This window comes from Phyllopteryx taeniolatus, chromosome 15 (genome assembly GCF_024500385.1).
Source record: "Phyllopteryx taeniolatus isolate TA_2022b chromosome 15, UOR_Ptae_1.2, whole genome shotgun sequence".
NCBI classification, from domain to species: Eukaryota; Metazoa; Chordata; class Actinopteri; order Syngnathiformes; family Syngnathidae; genus Phyllopteryx; species Phyllopteryx taeniolatus.
In genome coordinates, this window is record NC_084516.1 from 612,884 (window position 1) to 630,981 (window position 18,098).

An 18,098-nucleotide genomic window follows, 5' to 3' on the forward strand; every position below is an offset into this window, starting at 1 on the left:
CTCATAAAGTGTGACTTCGTGTTTGCACACAAGGTGTGTGTTTATGAATATGTGTGTGTGTCTGTGCACATAAGGTGTACGTGTTAGTAAAGGCGCGGCGTGTGTTTATGAGTGTGCATTTGTATGTGTGTTTATAAGCGTGTGCGCGTCTGAGCCATCCCTATAAAGGTTGTTCACATCCTGTTGCGCGTTTGCACGAGATGTGTGTGTGCACGCGCTTATCACGTTAACTGTAAGTGTTCTTTCCCCGAGTTGTGTCACGGAGCAGCAGGAAGCGCCCATATTTGGTCACCCGGGTGCACCGGGGGCGTGGCCCGAGTCATCTTTAACGGCGCGGAACCTCCGCAAAGTCATTTTCAAGGAAAACATGCAGGAAGTCGCCAAGCGGGCGGTGCTGGTGTCTGTGGCCAACTTTGAGCCGGGTGTATCGTTGGGGGCTCGGCACGGAGCCAAGGAGGACACCAGGAGACTTCACCGAGTCCTCAGCAAACTCGACTTCCAGGTGGACATCCACCAGGACCTCAACAGCCACGAGATTTACCGGCTCTTCCGAAAAGGTCACGCACCCTTACACGACCTTACGTTATTGCCTGTGACATCAACATAGTAAATATAGTACACAGTAGTACACATAGTAGCGTATACTACATGCAGTGCACTAATTTGGTTACACTTTGCACACTGTCATACGAAATATAAAGTATACTACAGTTTGTGTGCTATATTTTAATCCATTACATTATAGTACTGTCCATTACACTGCATAACATTGTTACACTATGTAACTGCAAAACCGGATATATATTACATTATAGAACACTAACACAAACACAATAGAGTGCATTCCATTGTAGTTCATTGCACTACGTTGCGAGCTACACTCCATCACAGTACATGAAACTACAGTACACTACATTACAATAGAGTACATTATAGGACACTAACACAGCATCATAGTTCTGTACATTAAACTGCATAATATGACTAGACTACGTAATAGTACTGTATATTACTGTAAAAACATAGAACTGCTTTACAAGCTTGTCTATTGCATACTACATTAAAACAGCGGACAGCATCGTACATTAAACTACATTACAGTATTGTGTGCTACATTACAGTACACTACATTATAGTACATTCACCTACATAACGTCTCATTATGTTACACTACATTTTGTACACGTCATTGAATTAATGTACGTTATATTAATTAACATCTACTACATTGCGCTACATGATAGTACCTTACGTAATAGTAAACTGCACTACTTGTTACTTAAGTGAAACTAACGAACAGAGGACTTGACTTCTTATCACCTATTACTAATCGAACTTTGTCAGTGCCATGTGACCACCTGCACCAATCAAATGTGACCACCTGTGTGCTGGGTGCGGACGGCGCCCCCGTGTGGCTGTCGCGGGTGTTCGCCTACTTCGACCGCGCCGACGTGGAGCGCATGGCCAAAGTGTTCCTCATCCAGGTGAGACGCCGGCGAATGTGACCGGGATCCGGTCACGTGATCTCCGCGTGACCCCCAGTAACGAAGGTGCGCCATCCCTCAGGCGTGTCATGGTGACGCCACCGTGGATTCGTGCGGCGAGCGGGAATCCACGGATACCGTTGATTCCCGGCGAGCGTTGACGGGCACGAACGTGTCCGTGCCCGTCAACGCGGCCGTCATGTACGCCACCGTCGCAGGTAAATGAAATTGGCTTCATTTCTTCCCGACAGTCTTTTCGCTTCTCTTGGCTGCACTGCTTCCAGTGCATGAATGTCAATGTATTTATGTATTTATTCATTGTCCAATCAGATTTCAGTTGCCACGTCCATGGAATCTGCAGTGGGACTGTTTCGAAAGTGAATTGGGAAACGCATTCTACATGTTTGAAGATAATTGCTGAAAACACGGAAACACTGATAACTATGTAGTAGTAAATAGCGGAAACACAAAGTACAACTTGACAGCCAGCAGGCGGACAGGGATTTCGGGATAACGCGGCCACTTTAAAGCGCCTCGTTGTCCCCCCTGAGTGCGTACACGTCACAGAGAGAAAGACGGAAGAGCAAGGAAGGTTTTTTTAATGTTCTTTTTTTTTTTATATTCCGTCCTGGCAGCCAGCATGAGGAAAGGGGCTTTGGGCTGGCGTGGCCACTTAAGAGCGCCTCGTTGTTGGCCGTGAGTGCAGAGAAAGGTGGAATAGCAAGTAGGCCAGAATGGTATTTATTTATTTATTTATTTTGAAGTCCAACGTGACAGCCAGCTTGTGGAAGGGGGCTTTGCACTTCCATGACCGTTTTAGACTTGCATGTAACTATTTAAGGTGGTTTGGTGCCAGGAGAACTACAGCAAATACCATAAAGGCAAAACCACTTTGTCTTGAATATTTGAATAATGTCGGGTTTTTTGTTTTGTTTTTTGTGAGCAAAGTTGGAAAATTATTAAAATCTGAAAATGTGTGGTGACTTGAATGCAAGTTCTCCCAGCGTGCGAGAAGGAATTGGTGCATTCTTGCTAAAATAAAAAAAGGGTCCTGACGTGCTGATGGCGTGAAGTGAGCAGGGAGTGGGGGAGTTCCTCAAGGCTCCTGTGTATCCCCCCACATTCTTCAATTCGACAAGATGCTCAACTTTCATTTTTGTAGCACACATTTAGCTTCATTGCTTCACATTTACATTTCCTTTTCCATGTCAGCCTATCTCCTGCATCCTCCTCTCCAACACCAACTGCCCTCATGTCTTCCCTCACGACATCCATCAACCGTTCTCTTTGGTCTTCCTCAAACTCTCTTGCCTCGAGCTCTCTCCTCTGGACGTGTCCAAACCATCCAAGTCTGCTCTCTCGAACTTTGTCTCCAAAACATCGAACCTCGGCTGTCCCTCTGATGAGCTCATTTCTAATTTGATCCAACCTGGTCACTCCGAGAGCGAACCTTAACATCTTTATTAGATATCCAAGATGGCGCCTACCAGTGTGGTCGCCTCGGTAACGAGCTCTCTAGTATTGTCTTTGTTTTTGTGTTTTTCGTCCGTCTTTGGAGACCTTACACGACTCACTTAAACAAGGGGAGACCTGCTAACCATCAAGGAGGCTACTCCGGACTTTCTGTCACCAACGTTCGCAAATCCGCTCAGTTTTTTCCCCGAGTTACTCACCGGAGCGGCGTCCGCGGTTTTCAGCGCATGGAGACGGAAGCGGCGCCACAGAGGGAAACGGGCCGGCATTCAGGTGAAACTCCGCAAGAGAGGACACAGATTGGCGTTCCCGTCGATCCACCTCGCGAATGTACGCTCCCTACCCAACAAAATGGACGAGCTTCATCTTCTGTTAAAGACCAGTAAAGACTTCGGACGTTCCGCGGCCATGTGCTTCACGGAGACCTGGCTTTGCGACGCTGTACCCGATGTCGCTGTCATGCTTCCCGGCTTCCACATTCATCGAGCGGACCGCGACATGGAATCATCGGGGAAAACAAAGGGCGGCGGGATATGCCTCTATATCAACGAAAAATGGTATACGGACGTCACGGTGCTCAGCACACACTGCAGCCTGCATTTGGAGTCGCTATTCTTAAACTGTAAACCATTCTACTCGCCACGTGAGTTTGCATCATTCATACTGGCTGGAGTCTACATACCGCCTCAAGCTAACACGAACGCCGCATTGCTAACGCTCGCTGAACAAGTCAACGAAATTGAAAAAAAAAACACCCGGACTCACCCCTCATTATTGTCGGAGACTTTAACAAAGCTAAACTCAACCACAAACTCCCTAAATACAAGCAGTACATCGACTGTCCTACCAGGGAAAAGACCACTGCTACACTACGGTAAAAAACGCATACCGTGCTATTCCTCGTGCAGCCCTGGGCTCGTCTGATCACTGCTTAACTCACTTAATACCGACGTACAGGCAAGAACTTAAATGTGCGAAGCCTACAGTGAAAACAGTCAAAAAGTGGACCAATGAAGCCAAGATGGAACTTCAAAGCTGTTTAGACTGCACAGATTGGAGTGTCTTTGAAAATTCAGCTGGTAGCCTGGATGAATATATGGACACTGTCACATCCTATATCAGTTTCTGTGAAGAGGTTTGTGTACCAACAAAATCTTTTCGCACATTCAACAACAACAAGCCGTGGTTCACTGCTAAACTTAAGCAGCTTCGCCAAGCTAAGGAGGACGCATATCAGAGCGGGGACAGGGCCCTGTATAATCGAGCTAGAAACCAGCTGACTAAAGAAATTAACATTGCAAAAAGAAACTATGCAGCAAAGTTGGAAAAACAGTTTAGCGCAAACGACTCTAAATCAGTCTGGCATGCATTCCAATCGCTGACAAATTACAAGCGACGATCCCCCCTAGCTGAGAACAATAGCACACTAGCCAACGACTTGAATACCTTCAGATTTGAAAAGGACACTTTCACACCCCACACCCACCCGGCCGCACCCGCGACCACAATCACACCTCTGACTTCTGCGTTAACTATCCATGAACAGGATGTGAGACGCATCTTCAAACAACAAAAGATTAACAAAGCGGCAGGCCCGGACCTTGTGTCCCCATCCTGCCTCAAAGTCTGCGCGGACCAGCTCGCTCAAGTCTTAACTCAGATCTTCAATAGATCTCTGGAACTGTGCAAAGTTTCATCTTATTTCAAACGCTCCACCATCATTCCAGTCCCCAAGAAAGCTGCAATCTCGGGTCTGAATGACTACAGGCCTGTCGCTTTGACATCTGTGGTCATGAAGTCCTTTGAACATCTCGTGCTGGACCACCTCAAGAGTGTCACAGGTCGCCTGCTGGACCCCCTGCAGTTTGCCTACCAAGCGAACAGGTCTGCGGATGATGCAGTCAACATGGGACTGCACTTCATCCTAGAACACCTCGACAGTGCAGGGACCTACGCGAGGATCATGTTCGTGGACTTCAGCTCAGCGTTCAACACCATCATCCCTGAACTCCTTTCATCCAAGCTTCTCCAGCTCAGCATCTCACCTGCCATCTGCCAGTGGATTTACAGCTTTCTGACAGGCAGGACACAGCAGGTCAGGCTGGGGGAGGCCACCTCATCCACACACAGCATCAGCACTGGGGCGCCCCAAGGTTGTGTCCTCTCTCCGCTGCTCTTCTCTCTACACGAACGACTGCACCTCAGCGAACCCGACTGTCAAACTCCTGAAGTTTGCAGATGACACCACTGTCATCGGACTCATCAAGGACGGTGACGAGTCTGCATATCGACAGGAAGCGGAGCGGCTGGAGCTGTGGTGCGGCCGACACAACCTGGAGCTGAACACGCTCAAGACTGTAGAGATGATCCTGGACTTCAGGAGGCATCCTTCGCCACAGCTGCCCCTCACGTTGTCCAGCTGCCTTGTGTCAACCGTCGAGACCTTCAAGTTCCTGGGAATTACAATCTCTCAGGACCTGAAGTGGGCGACCAACATCAACTCCGTCCTCAAAAAGGCCCAGCAGAGGATGTACTTCCTGCGGCTTCTGAGAAAGCACGGCCTGCCACCGGAGCTGCTGAGACAGTTCTACACAGCGGTCATCGAATCAGTCCTGTGTTCTTCCATCACAGTCTGGTTTGGTGCTGCTACAAAAAAAGACAAACTCCGACTGCAACGGACAATAAAAACTGCTGAAAGGATTGTCGGTACCCCCCTACCCACCATTGAGGACTTGCACGCTGCCAGAACTAAGACAAGGGCGTGCAAAATCCTCTCGGACCCTCCGCACCCCGGTCACCAGCTCTTCCAGCTCCTTCCCTCAGGTAGGCGCTACCGATCAATGCAAACTAGAACTAATAGACATTCCAACAGCTTCTTCCCTCTTGCGATCAACTTCTTAAACACCTAACCTATAATTAGGTAGCATCTGCTCACTGATTGATGAGTATCTGTAACTTTTGCACAACCAACATTGTCCCAGATTATCGCACTACTCGTCACTTTAAACCGCATACACTCCTTGAAGTCTCAGCGCCCTTTGCACAATGCTCATTGCACCGGACTATTGCAATATTAGTCATTCGAACTGCTCTAAGTGCTAGAGGACTCTGCATCTTTTTGCACAATTGTTTTTTGTCAATGGCTTTATGTCTCCAAAGTGTTCTGTAAATTGACTGTCTGTTGTACTAGAGCGGCTCCAACTACCGGAGACAAATTCCTTGTGTGTTTTGGACATACTTGGCAAATAAAGATGATTCTGATTCTGATTCTGATTTCTGCCACCTCCAGCTCTGCTTCCTGTTGTCTCTTCAGTGTTGCTGGAGCCTATCCCACCTATATTTTAAAATATATATATGTATTTTCAATGCCATTATAATGGGCGTCAATTATTTGCTGTCGGGACCGGTCCCTTTCCCGTGCGAAAAGCAGTGGTCCACTGTAATAAAAAAAAAAACTGCTGAGAAGCTTCAGGGGGAGGAATCCAAACACGTGACTGCGCGTGTACGATGACGCGTTCAATTATTGGCGGTCAAATATTCTTACGTTTGAATAACTGCAAACGCGTTTTTTAGTCATGTTAGAGCGGGTAACAAGTCGCTACTTGAACAACAAGGACTTCACCCCTCCAAAAAACAAGAAACAAACCTAATAACTACAAAAATGCAGGGACAATCACCATTTCGATCGGCGATGACAAGTTCGAGCGTCACATTTTTCAGGGCCTGTTTGGTCAGTGAACGCAGCTCAGTCCCGGACTGTCTGGTGACGTCATCGCCACGCGACGCCTCGCTGTGTAGGAATAATAAAAATGTGACGGAGGTTGTGCAATTTATGAGCGAAGAGGACTCTTTATGAACTCCAAAGTCCTTTTTAATCATTTTATTTGCATTTAGCTCACGTCGAAGTGGAAGAAAACATTTTAATATAAAATGCCTCGCCACGGCCGGAAAAATGGGATTCCAGACAGGTGACAAAACTTGAACGTAAACAAGTGGCGCTCGTTAAGCTAAGCTAAAGTTTGGATTTTAACCGATCACTATAAGCCGCTCAATTTCCCAATAATATAAAAATAGCTATGGTATTTCCTCTATTCAAAACTGTAGTCAAACCTTTTTTTCTTTTTTTCTTTCTTTTTTTTAAATAACCAACCTCTAGACTTATTTCTCTTCTCCCACAGTTCTAAAAAAAATAAAGCCATGAGTATGCAGAGCCTTTGCTCAGTATTTAGTCGAAGCACCCTTTTGAGCTAATATAGCCATGAGTCTTTTTGGGAATGATGTAATGATGTAGTTTTTCACACCTGGATTTGGGGATCCTCTGCCGTTCCTCCTTGCAGATCCTCTCCAGGTCTGTCAGGTTGGAGGGTGAACGTTGGTGGACAGCCATTTTTGGGTCTCTCCAGAGATGCTCAATTGGGTTTAAGTCAGGGCTCTGAGTCACTGAGTTCTTCTGAAGCCACTATTTTGTTATTTTAGCTGTGTGCTTAGGGTCATTGTCTTGTTGGAAGGTGAACCTCTGGCCCAGTCTGAGGTCCTGAGTGCTCCGGAGAAGGTTTTCGTCCAGGATATCCCTGTACTTGACCGCATTCGTCTGTCCTTCGATTGCAACCAGTCTCCCTGTCCCTGCCGCTGAAAAACACCCCCATACCATGACGCTGCCACCACCATGCTTCACTGTTGGGACTGCATTGGACAGGTGATGAGCAGTGCCTGGTTTTCTCCACTCATACCGCTTAGAATTCAGGCCAAAAAGTTCAATCTTGGTCTCATCAGACCAGAGAATCTTATTTCTCACCATCTTGGAGTCCTTTTTAGCAAACTCCATGCGAGCTTGCACTGACGAGAGGCTTCCGTCAGCCCCGACTGGTGGAGGGCTGCAGTGATGGTTGACTTTCTTGAACTTTCTCCCATCCCCCGACTGCATCTCTGGAGCTCAGCCACAGTGATCTTTGGGTTCTTCTTGACCTCTCTCACCAAGGCTTTTCTCCCCCGATGGCTCAGTTTGGCCGGACGGCCACCTCTAGGAAGGGTTCTGGTCGTCCCAAACGTCCTCCATTTAAGGATTATGGAGGCCACTGTGCTCTTAGGAACCTTAAGTGCAGCCGAAATGTTTGTGTAACCTTGGCCAGATCTGTACCTTACCACAATTCTGTCTCTGAGCTCTTCAGGCAGTTCCTTTGACCTCATGATTCTCATTTGCTCTGACATGCGCTGTGAGCCGTAAGGTCTTCTATAGACAGGTGTGTGGCTCTCCTAATCAGGTCCAATCAATATAATCAAACACAGAAGGTGTAGAACCATCTCAAGGATGATCAGAAGAAATGGACAGCACCCGAGTTCAATATATGAGTGTCACAGCAAAGGGTCTGAATACAGGAAGTCCTCGATTTACGAACGAGTTCCGTTCCTACGCTGGCGACGTAACACGATTTTCCGCGCAAGTCGGATTTCACCGGTAAAGTCGAAATTTACGGCGAAATACTTCTGTTACGGGTATTGTCGCACGCGATTGTGACAGCAAGCTCAGTGTGTGTGGGCGTGTGTGTCGACGTGTGAGTGAGACGGGACTGCGAAGGAGGAAGGAGTGTGCGCCGGTGCGAGTGTGTACAGTAGCAAGTGTAGTGACGGCGACCGGGGAAGAGTAGCGATTAGCGGAGGACCCGTTGACGTCGAATGTGCAGAGGAGCTAAGGAAGCCATCGAAGCAGCAAATCGGCGCAACGAGAGAAGGGAGTTCACCCCTGCGTCTCCCGACCACGGTCAGGTGACCGTAGCGGGAAAGGTTAACACTTCGTATAAAGAAACTAAAATACATTCAAATAAAAAAATAGGATGCTGTACTTACCATTACTGCTGAGAGTGTGAAAAAAAGAGGGCGAAAAAGGCAAAGATACTCCCGGCGCACAAACACAGACAAGCGCTATGCGCTAGCTAAGCAGAAACACTATGGTGCCGGGACAAAATGGCGGACGAGGCACGGGCGTCGTAAAGTCGAAACGTCGTAGGTCGAGTGCGTTGTAACTCGAGGACGTCCTGCACTTATGGCTGTGTGATATTTCAGTTTTTCCTTTTTAATAAATCAGAAAATATTTCAACAATTCCGTTTTTTTTCGCTTAATATGGGGTGCTGTGTGTACATGAATGAGGACAAAAAAAGAACTTCAATGATTTTAGCAAGTGGCTGCAATATAACAAAAAGTGACAAATTGAAGGGGGTCTGAATACTTTCCGTCCCCACTGCAGATGAAAGACATCACACTTAGTGACTTTGTGGCCATGGGAAGAAACGCCGATTACGCACACGGCGGGCATTTTCTGTCCCGATTGTTGTTCTGCCACTACGCCTGTTGAGCCGGGGAAGGGCCAAAATAAAAATCACCTCCACTTTTAGTCTTTTAATCGAATGATGCTGAAGATTTATTTTTATTTTTTTTACATTTTTCCACAATACAATCTTCAGGTAAAAAAAAAGCGCGAGATGTTGATGTGACGCGATTTGAAGATGCCGTATTTGTTCATATTTGAATGCGAATCGACCACAAAGGAAAATTCCCAAAACGTCTTGAAATGTGCGAATTATACATTGACTGAAAAAAGGTCTTGATAGGCCGAATGATGTTGCTAAAAATGATCTTGGTGTCAAGGCCGCTGAGGGGGAGGGGGGCGGGGTCACAAAAGGCTCATGAAGATTTGTAAACAAAATGCGTCCATGAATTATATGAAAAAGCTGCCGAGTTCCTGATTCGTCGAGATACGGCAATTATTTGAAGGGCTTTCCGAGCCCTTTTGCAATGGAAGGAGTTTCTTTGCAAACGGAGGAAGTTGACATTTTTCGACACTTGAATTCCTGCTGAAAACAGACACACGTTCTAACGCGGACTACTGAACTAAAAGTCTACTCTTTGTTTTGTTAGTTTTGGTACGTGCGCTGTGACTGAAGACAAAAGATTCCAATGGGTTGACGATATGGGGAGTTCATTTCAATTTCAACATTTCAATTGAATTCGGGGGGGAAATTGAGTTCACATATGAGTAAATTGAGTTACGAGCTTGGTCATGGGAAAAAATGACACTCGTAAATCAAGGTATTGAACTCTCAGCTTGGTGCGCCGCTCCCCTTTTGGAGCTTTTCAGTTGAAAAATAAGAATTAAAAAATAAGGCGCTCATCATTTATTATTTGGTCAGTTTGAGACCACCTGACCTGAGCTGTGCGTGCGTGTGTGTGTGTGTGTTCAGGTGGCTGGATTACCAAGCGGTGGGCAAGCGACTCCACGGGACTCGCTTTGTGGCCTTCAAGGTTCCCCTCAATCAGGTGAGCGCCTCGGCGTCTGCCGCGATGCTTTCGCGGCCCGTGGGAAACGCCGACGCCTAACCCGCCGTCCCGGTCAGTCTCTCAACCGACAGCTGATGCCCTCTCAGACGTTCGGACCGTGGGAACTGCTGGACGCCATCCGCCGAGACGGCCAAGAACTGGGTCTCGTCGTGGACCTGACCTTCACCACGCGCTACTACCGGCCGCAGGTACCAGCCGGCGCCGCTCGCTCTTTGCAGGGAAGTTAAACTGCGGAGGTTTTGAAAGATTCCAAATTGGAGCAATTGGAAACATGCCGTCGTTGCACACTCATAGTTTCCGCAAAGTTAGCATGGGAAGTTAAGGAGTTATGCGGTCTTAGTAGTCCATATTTCACTGACAAGTTAATTGGATGAATATTTTGCTGAAGAAAAGGAAACCTGCAGTCATTTCCAATAATATCAATGCATTTTGGCGCAATTATTAAGTAACTAATGGCCTTTGGAGCGCCCCCTTTTGCCAGCCAAAATGGACACTGCCTCTGTGTCTTGGTGTGACGTCATTGGCAGGCCTGCAGACCAAAGGAATGGATTATACTAGAAAGTGGAAGTCATTAGCCATATTTTATTTATTGTCGCCGTCGGGTGGAATCCAGTGGGCTGAAACACAGTATGTGCCACCAGAAACTGAATTTCAGAATCATTTTTATTTGCCAAGTTTGTAAAAAACACACAAGGAATTTGTCTCCGGTAGTTGGAGCCGCTCCAGTACGACAACAGATTAGTTGAGACGAAATGTGATGTTTACGCTCGGCTTTACACGATAGGGATTTTTGGGGCCGATCAGCGAGTTTAAAAAAACGATAACCGATCACCGATCCGATCACAAGATGGAGCAATCAGAATCAGAATCGTCTTCATTTGCCAAGTATGTCCAAAAAACACCCAAGGAATTTGCCTCCTGTTGTCGGAGCCGCTCGAGTACGACAACAGACGGTCAATTGACAGAGAACGCTTTGGAGACAACAAAACATTGAATTTGAATTGTTAAACTTCAATAATTACATTTAAAAAAAAACGGAATTTGGATTGCATCATTTGAATTTGTATTGTTTCATTTGAAACATTGCATTGAAAAACTGAATCTGAGATTTGAAGTTTGGAACTGAAATTCATCCATCCATCCATTTTCTGAGCCGCTTCTCCTCACGCGGGTCGCGGGCGTGCCGGAGCCTATCCCAGCTGTCATCGGGCAGGAGGTGGGGTACACCCAGAACCGGTTGCCGGCCAATCGCAGGGCACATACAAACAAACAACCATTGGCACTCACATTCACACCTACGGACAATTCAGAGTTGTCAATTACCCTACCGTGCGTGTTTTTGGGGATGTGGGAGGAAACCGGAGTGGCCGGAGAAAACCCACGCAGGATTGAACCCCGGTCCTCAGAACTGTGAGGCAGACGCTCTAACCAGTCGGCCACCGTGCCGCCAACTGAAGTTCAATGAACTTGAAAGTAAGATTGATTGATCATCTCTATTTTCACATTCAGATTCAATTTGAAATGAGCTGTGACACGTCAAGCAATGGGAGCTACACGGACGTGCTCTTCGGCCAATCGGCACCTCGGCTTTTGAGCACGTGACGTTGGGCCTTTTCAACCTTTGTACCAGCTTTCTGTCAACTTTGTGGAACGTGTCTTCGGGTCAGGGAGAGGTGAAAAGGTACGCTGTCCTTTCCTACTGTATGTTGGTCCAACATACAGTAGGAAAGGACAGCGTATTGCAGGAGCATATCACAGCGAAGTGTTTTTTATATTTACATTTTTGAACATGTCGTCATCCACGCATTGAACTCCAGGCCCTCTTTTAATGAAAGAAAAGCCTACAGTGGTCACAGAACTCACTGGAATCTGACAAAAGTAATGTTTATTACATTTCGTGACAAATGTCACGAAATGTAATAAATGTAATCTTCTTGATTGTTTGACTTACGATTTATGATGCTGACCGAAAAAAATCACATTCATTCATTCAAAGTTTCCTGTAAATTTCCACGGCAAGTTAAGCAGGGGAATTTTTTTAAGTATTCTAAAGTGGAAACATTCCATGGAAATTAATGGCAATTAACTGGGTAATTCAATAGCTTTCTAAGTTTCTGGAAAGTTTCCATGTGACGAGTCGCAACGCAAAAACTCCTAAATCGGGGCAATAAGTTCCCTATTAAGAGGTAACCTCCAGTTTTGTAAATTCCCGGCATATTCCCCTCAGCTCCCGTAATTTTGCCACCCGACACAGGATCTACCGGTGTCGCTAGGCTACGTCAAGGTCTTGACCAAGGGTCACGTGGTCCCCGCCGACAACGCCATCTTTGCCTTCAAGCGAGCCGTACGCCGATTCCTGCGAGACAACGGCGACAACGGTGAGTGTGTTTGGTGGATATTTGACAGCACGATGTTCAATGGTCCCTAATTCGAAACCCCTTAGAGTGGCTAACAGAAATTAGCTTTGATGTTCCGGTAGCTCTTGCTGTGAGGATCCGCCAGACGTCAATCTGACATAAGTAAGGTTTTATTTATATAGCACTTTCAAAACACAGTTACAAAGTGCTTCACAAACACACAAACCGGTGGGTTACAATAGACAAACGTGGATAAAGCAGACAAGGAGCCAAGCATGCAACCGAGAAAATCAACTACAATAAAATAGAAACAATAAAAAACGGGCATAGGAACAAAAGGGACGCTAACCATATGAATGAATTTTTAGGCGTTGTTTGAAACAGTCCAAGGATTCGGCACATCTAACAAATTGTGGAAGGTGGTTCCACAGAGTTGGTGCTTAGAATGCAAATGCATGGTCAGCTTTTGAGACTCTTAGCAGTGGATTTATTGTTCTGGAGAAGTGGGCCAATGAACGGAGTAGCAGCAGTGACAAAGAATTATATAAAAAATCGTCAATTCAAAAAAAATCGTTTTTATCAGGGTTCAGATGAAGAAAAAGTGGAAAGTGGCTTCCTAGGCAGAAAGAGAACAGGAGATAGGCTTATATGGAAAAGGGTGACAAGCCGTACCAAAAAGAAGGTGAAGAAAACTTTGATCTATCCATCCTTTGGTGGCGGCAAGACACTCATGGAGGGCGGCAAGTTGGTTCAAGTTATTGGGTTTGGCAGAAAAATAGATCCGGGTATCATCAAGATAGCAATGGTATGATATTTCCTGAAAGCGGCCGAACAACTGATCAAGAGGAAGTCTGTACCATGACAATGATGTCGGACCGAGGACGGAGCCCCGAGGGACTCGGCGGTGGAGTTTAACGAGGATTTTGGATAGAAACCGAAGTCTGGAGATACAGTAGTTATTGAATCCTCTAACTGGGTTGGCTTAAGAGGGGGCGTTTTAAGGAGAGGCTTGACACTGGCGGTTGAAAAACAGTCTGGTACAGTGCCAGGAGAGAAAGAATACGTAATAATACTGAGTAGGGAGGGGCTAAATACAGGTAGGACAGATCTGAGAAAGTTGATTGGGTGCAAGTCCCATGGACTAGAGGAGGGATACGTTTGGGCAACGGTGTTAAGGAGGCGCTGAAGGGTAATCGAGGAAAATTGGGTCAATAGTTCAGGACGGGAAGGAGCGGGTAGGAGATGTCGCGGGGGCCGAATGAGATGTGAGCCCCTCCATTTTGGCGACAAAGAAGGATAGGAAGCCGTCGCAATCTGGAGAAGGTGATGCAGGAATGTCAGGAGGAGGGGGACTTGACCTGGGGTCATTGCTGTTCCTGTTGAGTCAATCAGAAAAGTAATTTGGTCGTGCATCTTTAATAGATTGATTGAGTTGAAGCGGTAAATCCTTCACATGCAAGTCATGGGATTGGAGCCCCATTTGCGTTCTGCACTCCGATAGTTCCTTCTTTGTTTTCAAATATTTTCGAGAGTCCAAGTGCTTGTTTTAGTTAACTGCGACAAATCTGGAAACGAGGAGCCAAAGAGTCGAGGGCTGACGTGTACACCGTAAGTCTTTCAATCAATTCAAGAGCCCCTTTTTCAAATTTCTCTTTATCGGGTTTGCGAGATAATTTGGGTCACGAATGCCGAGAATGTCCTTTTTCAAGCTATTCTCGTCGGGCTTTTTCGCTCGGCAGTTGAGACGGCCGTTTCTCGTTGATATGCGACATGTAAATAGCTTTGCTCGAATTTCTCGATGTAAATATGGAAAACAGATTCGCTCTGATTGGCCGTTGGCGAAATCTCTGCGGCCAAGCGTTCATAGCGACCTCGCGTTAGGATCATTCGATGACGTCATCGTGAAGCAGAATTCACCAAGCGTGGGATTGTTGGCTCGCTTCATCGTAACCGGCTCGTGGCGCTCATCTCCCGACAACGACCGCAAGCTTCGCTATTTAATCCAGTTCCATTCAACATTCTAAATGTCGATTTTATAACTTGAACTGAACTCATTGTCGTGGTTTGTTTGTAAATACATGAAATACATTGGAAGGTAAGTGCTGAAAACGCAAAAAGGAGGGCCGACAAGATTAGTCGACTCGTCATAACTCCATCAACGATCAAGATCAGTGATAATTCAAAGTCGACGCGGTTGTTTTTTAATTTTGAAGCGTTGTTTTTCTCGCCATTCCTCCTGCTTGCTCACCGGTTGTGTGACGCACATGCCCAGCAGTCGTCGTCCGGGTCCGCCCGTGACGCACTCGTGACCTACCCGGGAGAACCGCGGCTAACTGGCATGAGTGTTAGCAATGGAGCGCTAAAGTTTGAATTATTCAAAGATGTCGGCTCAAGCGGCAGTCAGCGTTTTGGGGTTTAGACGACATGAACGATTTTTCTGGAGTCGAGAGGTCAAAATTCAATCGAGAGCATGAGCACGGTTAAGAGAGGCGCCGCAAAGGTGCTGCACGAGCTTCCAACAATTGCAGAAGCTTGAGAATTGCCAGCGAAAGATTTGGATGGATGTTTCGTACGGGCGTCACCCGTTGTCAACGTTTGCGTTGCAGACAAGCTGATCGGCGTCCACTGCACGCACGGACTCAACCGGACGGGCTACATGATCTGCAGGTGCGTGCGTGCGCGTCACACGCGGGCGTGGCCGGCCCACATTTACTGTGCGTGCGTGTGTGCGTGTCAGGTACCTGATCGATGTGGATGGGATGGATCCCGCGGAGGCCATCAAATGTGAGTGGCGTCTCTCACACGCAAACACACAGACGAACACATATCTTTGGGAGCGACATGAGGCGTAACGATTCGCTTGAACAACGTTTCGCTTCGTATCACGATCGGCGGCCGCCGATCGCATTTAAAGACGATATCGCTTCATTTCGAACGATCCAAAACGATTCGGTGGCTGGAAATCGATTCGGTAAGTTTTTCGCCCAACTTCAAGCGGGGTGACTGTGAAATGAAGACCTGCCAACCAGAAAGTGCAGGTGACGCTTCTTGGGAGGGAATCGGCTAGAAAGGAATCCATAACAAAATCGGCAACAATTAATGGCAAATTCATTCCCGTTTGATTTGAATAAAATACAATAAACACTTCAGGTCGAATCCGCAGGAGGTGAACCTTTTCTCTTTTCGTCTTCATTTTCAATAAAAGAACAGCAAGTGCAAGAGACATTTGAACCGTGCTGCGACTTCTCCTTTGGTTTTTCAACATAACAATAATCTATCATCAAAAAGAAAATGCAAACAACAATTCTTCTGCTGTTGTTTGTCCAACATAGAAATACTGTAATACGAGTAGGAAAAACCAAACCCTAACCCGACTCATGAAAGCTCTTACACTGTTTATACAATCGGAATAACGGTAAAGACGTGCAAAAGTTCCCACACTTGAACAACAACCCCAATTCCGATGAAGTTGGGACATTGTGTGAAACATAAATAAAAACAGAATACAATGATTTGCAAATCATGTTCCACCTATATTGAATTGAATACACTCCAAAGACAAGATATTTCAGGTTCAAACTCATCAACTTGATTGTTTTGAGCAAATAATCGTTAACTTAGAATTTGATGGCTGCAACGCGTCCCAAAAAAGCTGGGACAGGCTCATGTTTACCACAGTGTACATATATATATACATATACATATATATATATTGATACATATATACATATATTGATTGACCTCCTTTAAATCGAGTTATTAAGTTGCCAAGCGCACATCCGTGCCGTTGCATCGTAGGAATATAAATAATAAAGTGGGTGTGGCACAGAAGGTCAGTGTACGCCCCGCAACCGGAGGATCGCCGGTTCGTATCCCCGCCCGAGCGAATGTCGTCGTCGACACTTAACCCAGGTTGCCCGTGAATGAATGCGGGCGGAGGGGCCGTCGGCGCAGAATGGCAGCCACGCTTCCGTCAGACTGCCCCCTGCTGGGCAGCTGTGGCTACACAAGTATCTTACCACTACCGCTGAATGGTGTGTGCAATTGTAAAGTGTCTTTGAGTATCATGAAAAGTGCTTTATACATGTAATGAATTATTATTCATATAAATCCATACATCGATGTAGCGGGTAAATTGTCCCAACCCGAGAGCCGAACGAACACGTGCGCGTGTTTTCAGTGTTCAACTCGTGTCGCGGTCACGACATCGAGAGAAGCAACTACATCGACGACCTTCGCAGCGGACCCAGAAGAAGGTAACGCATTGTTTTTGTTTGTTGCGTGTCTGTTTGTTGGGCTGTGATGGTGTATGTGTTTGTTCAGTGTGTGCATTTGTTTTATCTTCATGTATGTGTGTGTGTTTGAGCAATGAGTATGTGGATGTGTGCATTTGTTTGTTTGTGTGTGTGTGTATGCGCATTTCCCGCTCACGCCTGCACATGCTTTCGTCTGCCTAGCAACGAGGGCATGGACAACGAGTGTCTGCCGCCGTCGACGCAAGGACGAGCCCACCCGAGACGCGCCAACGGTCGCCTGCCTGAAGACGGGCGTTGGAGCGGCGCCTACGGGTATGGACGCCATCTCGGAGGGGGCGCGGGCATGTGACGAGGTCATGCGTCACCCTCATCCACGTTTTTTCCCCTCGCAGATCTTTCCCGCCAGGAGCCGAAAGTCGACGCCCACCCGAGTGGCCCGATTATGAAGGCCCCCGACATCACTGGCCCCCGCATATCCACCCCTCTAAATACCCCCCCCAGTATGAGCACCACCACCCCAACCAACCCCCTCATAACCGCCCCCAGTATGAGCGCCCTCAGCGTGGCCAGCCCCCACTTTTGGGCAGCCTTCTTCCCTCACCGCCCACACAGCCCCCTGCCCACCTCTACGGACAGGCGTTGTCCCGTGCCGCCAGCCAGCTGGTTCGGCCCAGAAACGTTCGGCCGCCCCCCTCGCCCGCCCTCACTCGCTACTCCCCCCGTTGGGGCAATCAGCAAAGGGGTGAGGATGAGGGGTGGGGCTGAAATTTCATGTGGCATTTTTTAGTCTTCGTAGGATGGACGACTCGCAAATACGTTTTATTGAATGAGCTTCTTCTTTAGCACCTCCTGGCTGTTTCGCCTTATTGAGCAAAGAGAAAATGAGGAGGCTGCCATACCTCTGCCAAGGCTAACCCGTTAACAGTTTGCTTGCAAGCTAACTCTTTCAAGTTATTAAAGATTAATTGTGTCATGAAATGTGTTTTTTTTCCCCCAGGGCTGTCTGAATGAACGTTAATAACGCAGGGCCATGTAAGAAACTGGAACATGCTGACTTCAATTGTATTCCATATTCATTGAATGTATTTATATATGTATTGTTTCAATAAGCTGCTACTTGGTATTCGTTCTTATAACAATAAATATCAAATAAACACATTTAGAAGCAGATCATAAGTATATAAACGTATCACTA

The 18,098-nt window shown here is 46.8% G+C and overlaps 1 protein-coding gene across 9 annotated transcripts; it reads left to right on the forward strand.

The window, feature by feature from the left end:
- Nucleotides 1-21: 21 nt before the first annotated feature.
- On the forward strand, nt 22-18,073 carry LOC133489907 (RNA/RNP complex-1-interacting phosphatase-like). Of its 9 annotated transcripts, none has more exons than XM_061799178.1 (12): nt 22-557; nt 1,345-1,484; nt 1,567-1,630; nt 1,666-1,702; nt 10,194-10,269; nt 10,347-10,478; nt 12,545-12,668; nt 15,254-15,314; nt 15,385-15,431; nt 16,775-16,903; nt 17,105-17,215; nt 17,296-18,073. In XM_061799178.1, the coding sequence occupies exons 1-12, from the start codon at nt 368-370 to the stop codon at nt 17,688-17,690; spliced, it is 1,506 nt and encodes a 501-aa protein (XP_061655162.1). In that variant the 5' UTR covers nt 22-367; the 3' UTR covers nt 17,691-18,073. The 9 variants fall into 9 exon arrangements, with proteins under 9 accessions (XP_061655162.1, XP_061655163.1, XP_061655165.1 ...); XM_061799179.1 differs by having other exon boundaries at nt 16,828-16,903; XM_061799181.1 differs by lacking the exon at nt 16,775-16,903.
- Nucleotides 18,074-18,098: the final 25 nt, after the last annotated feature.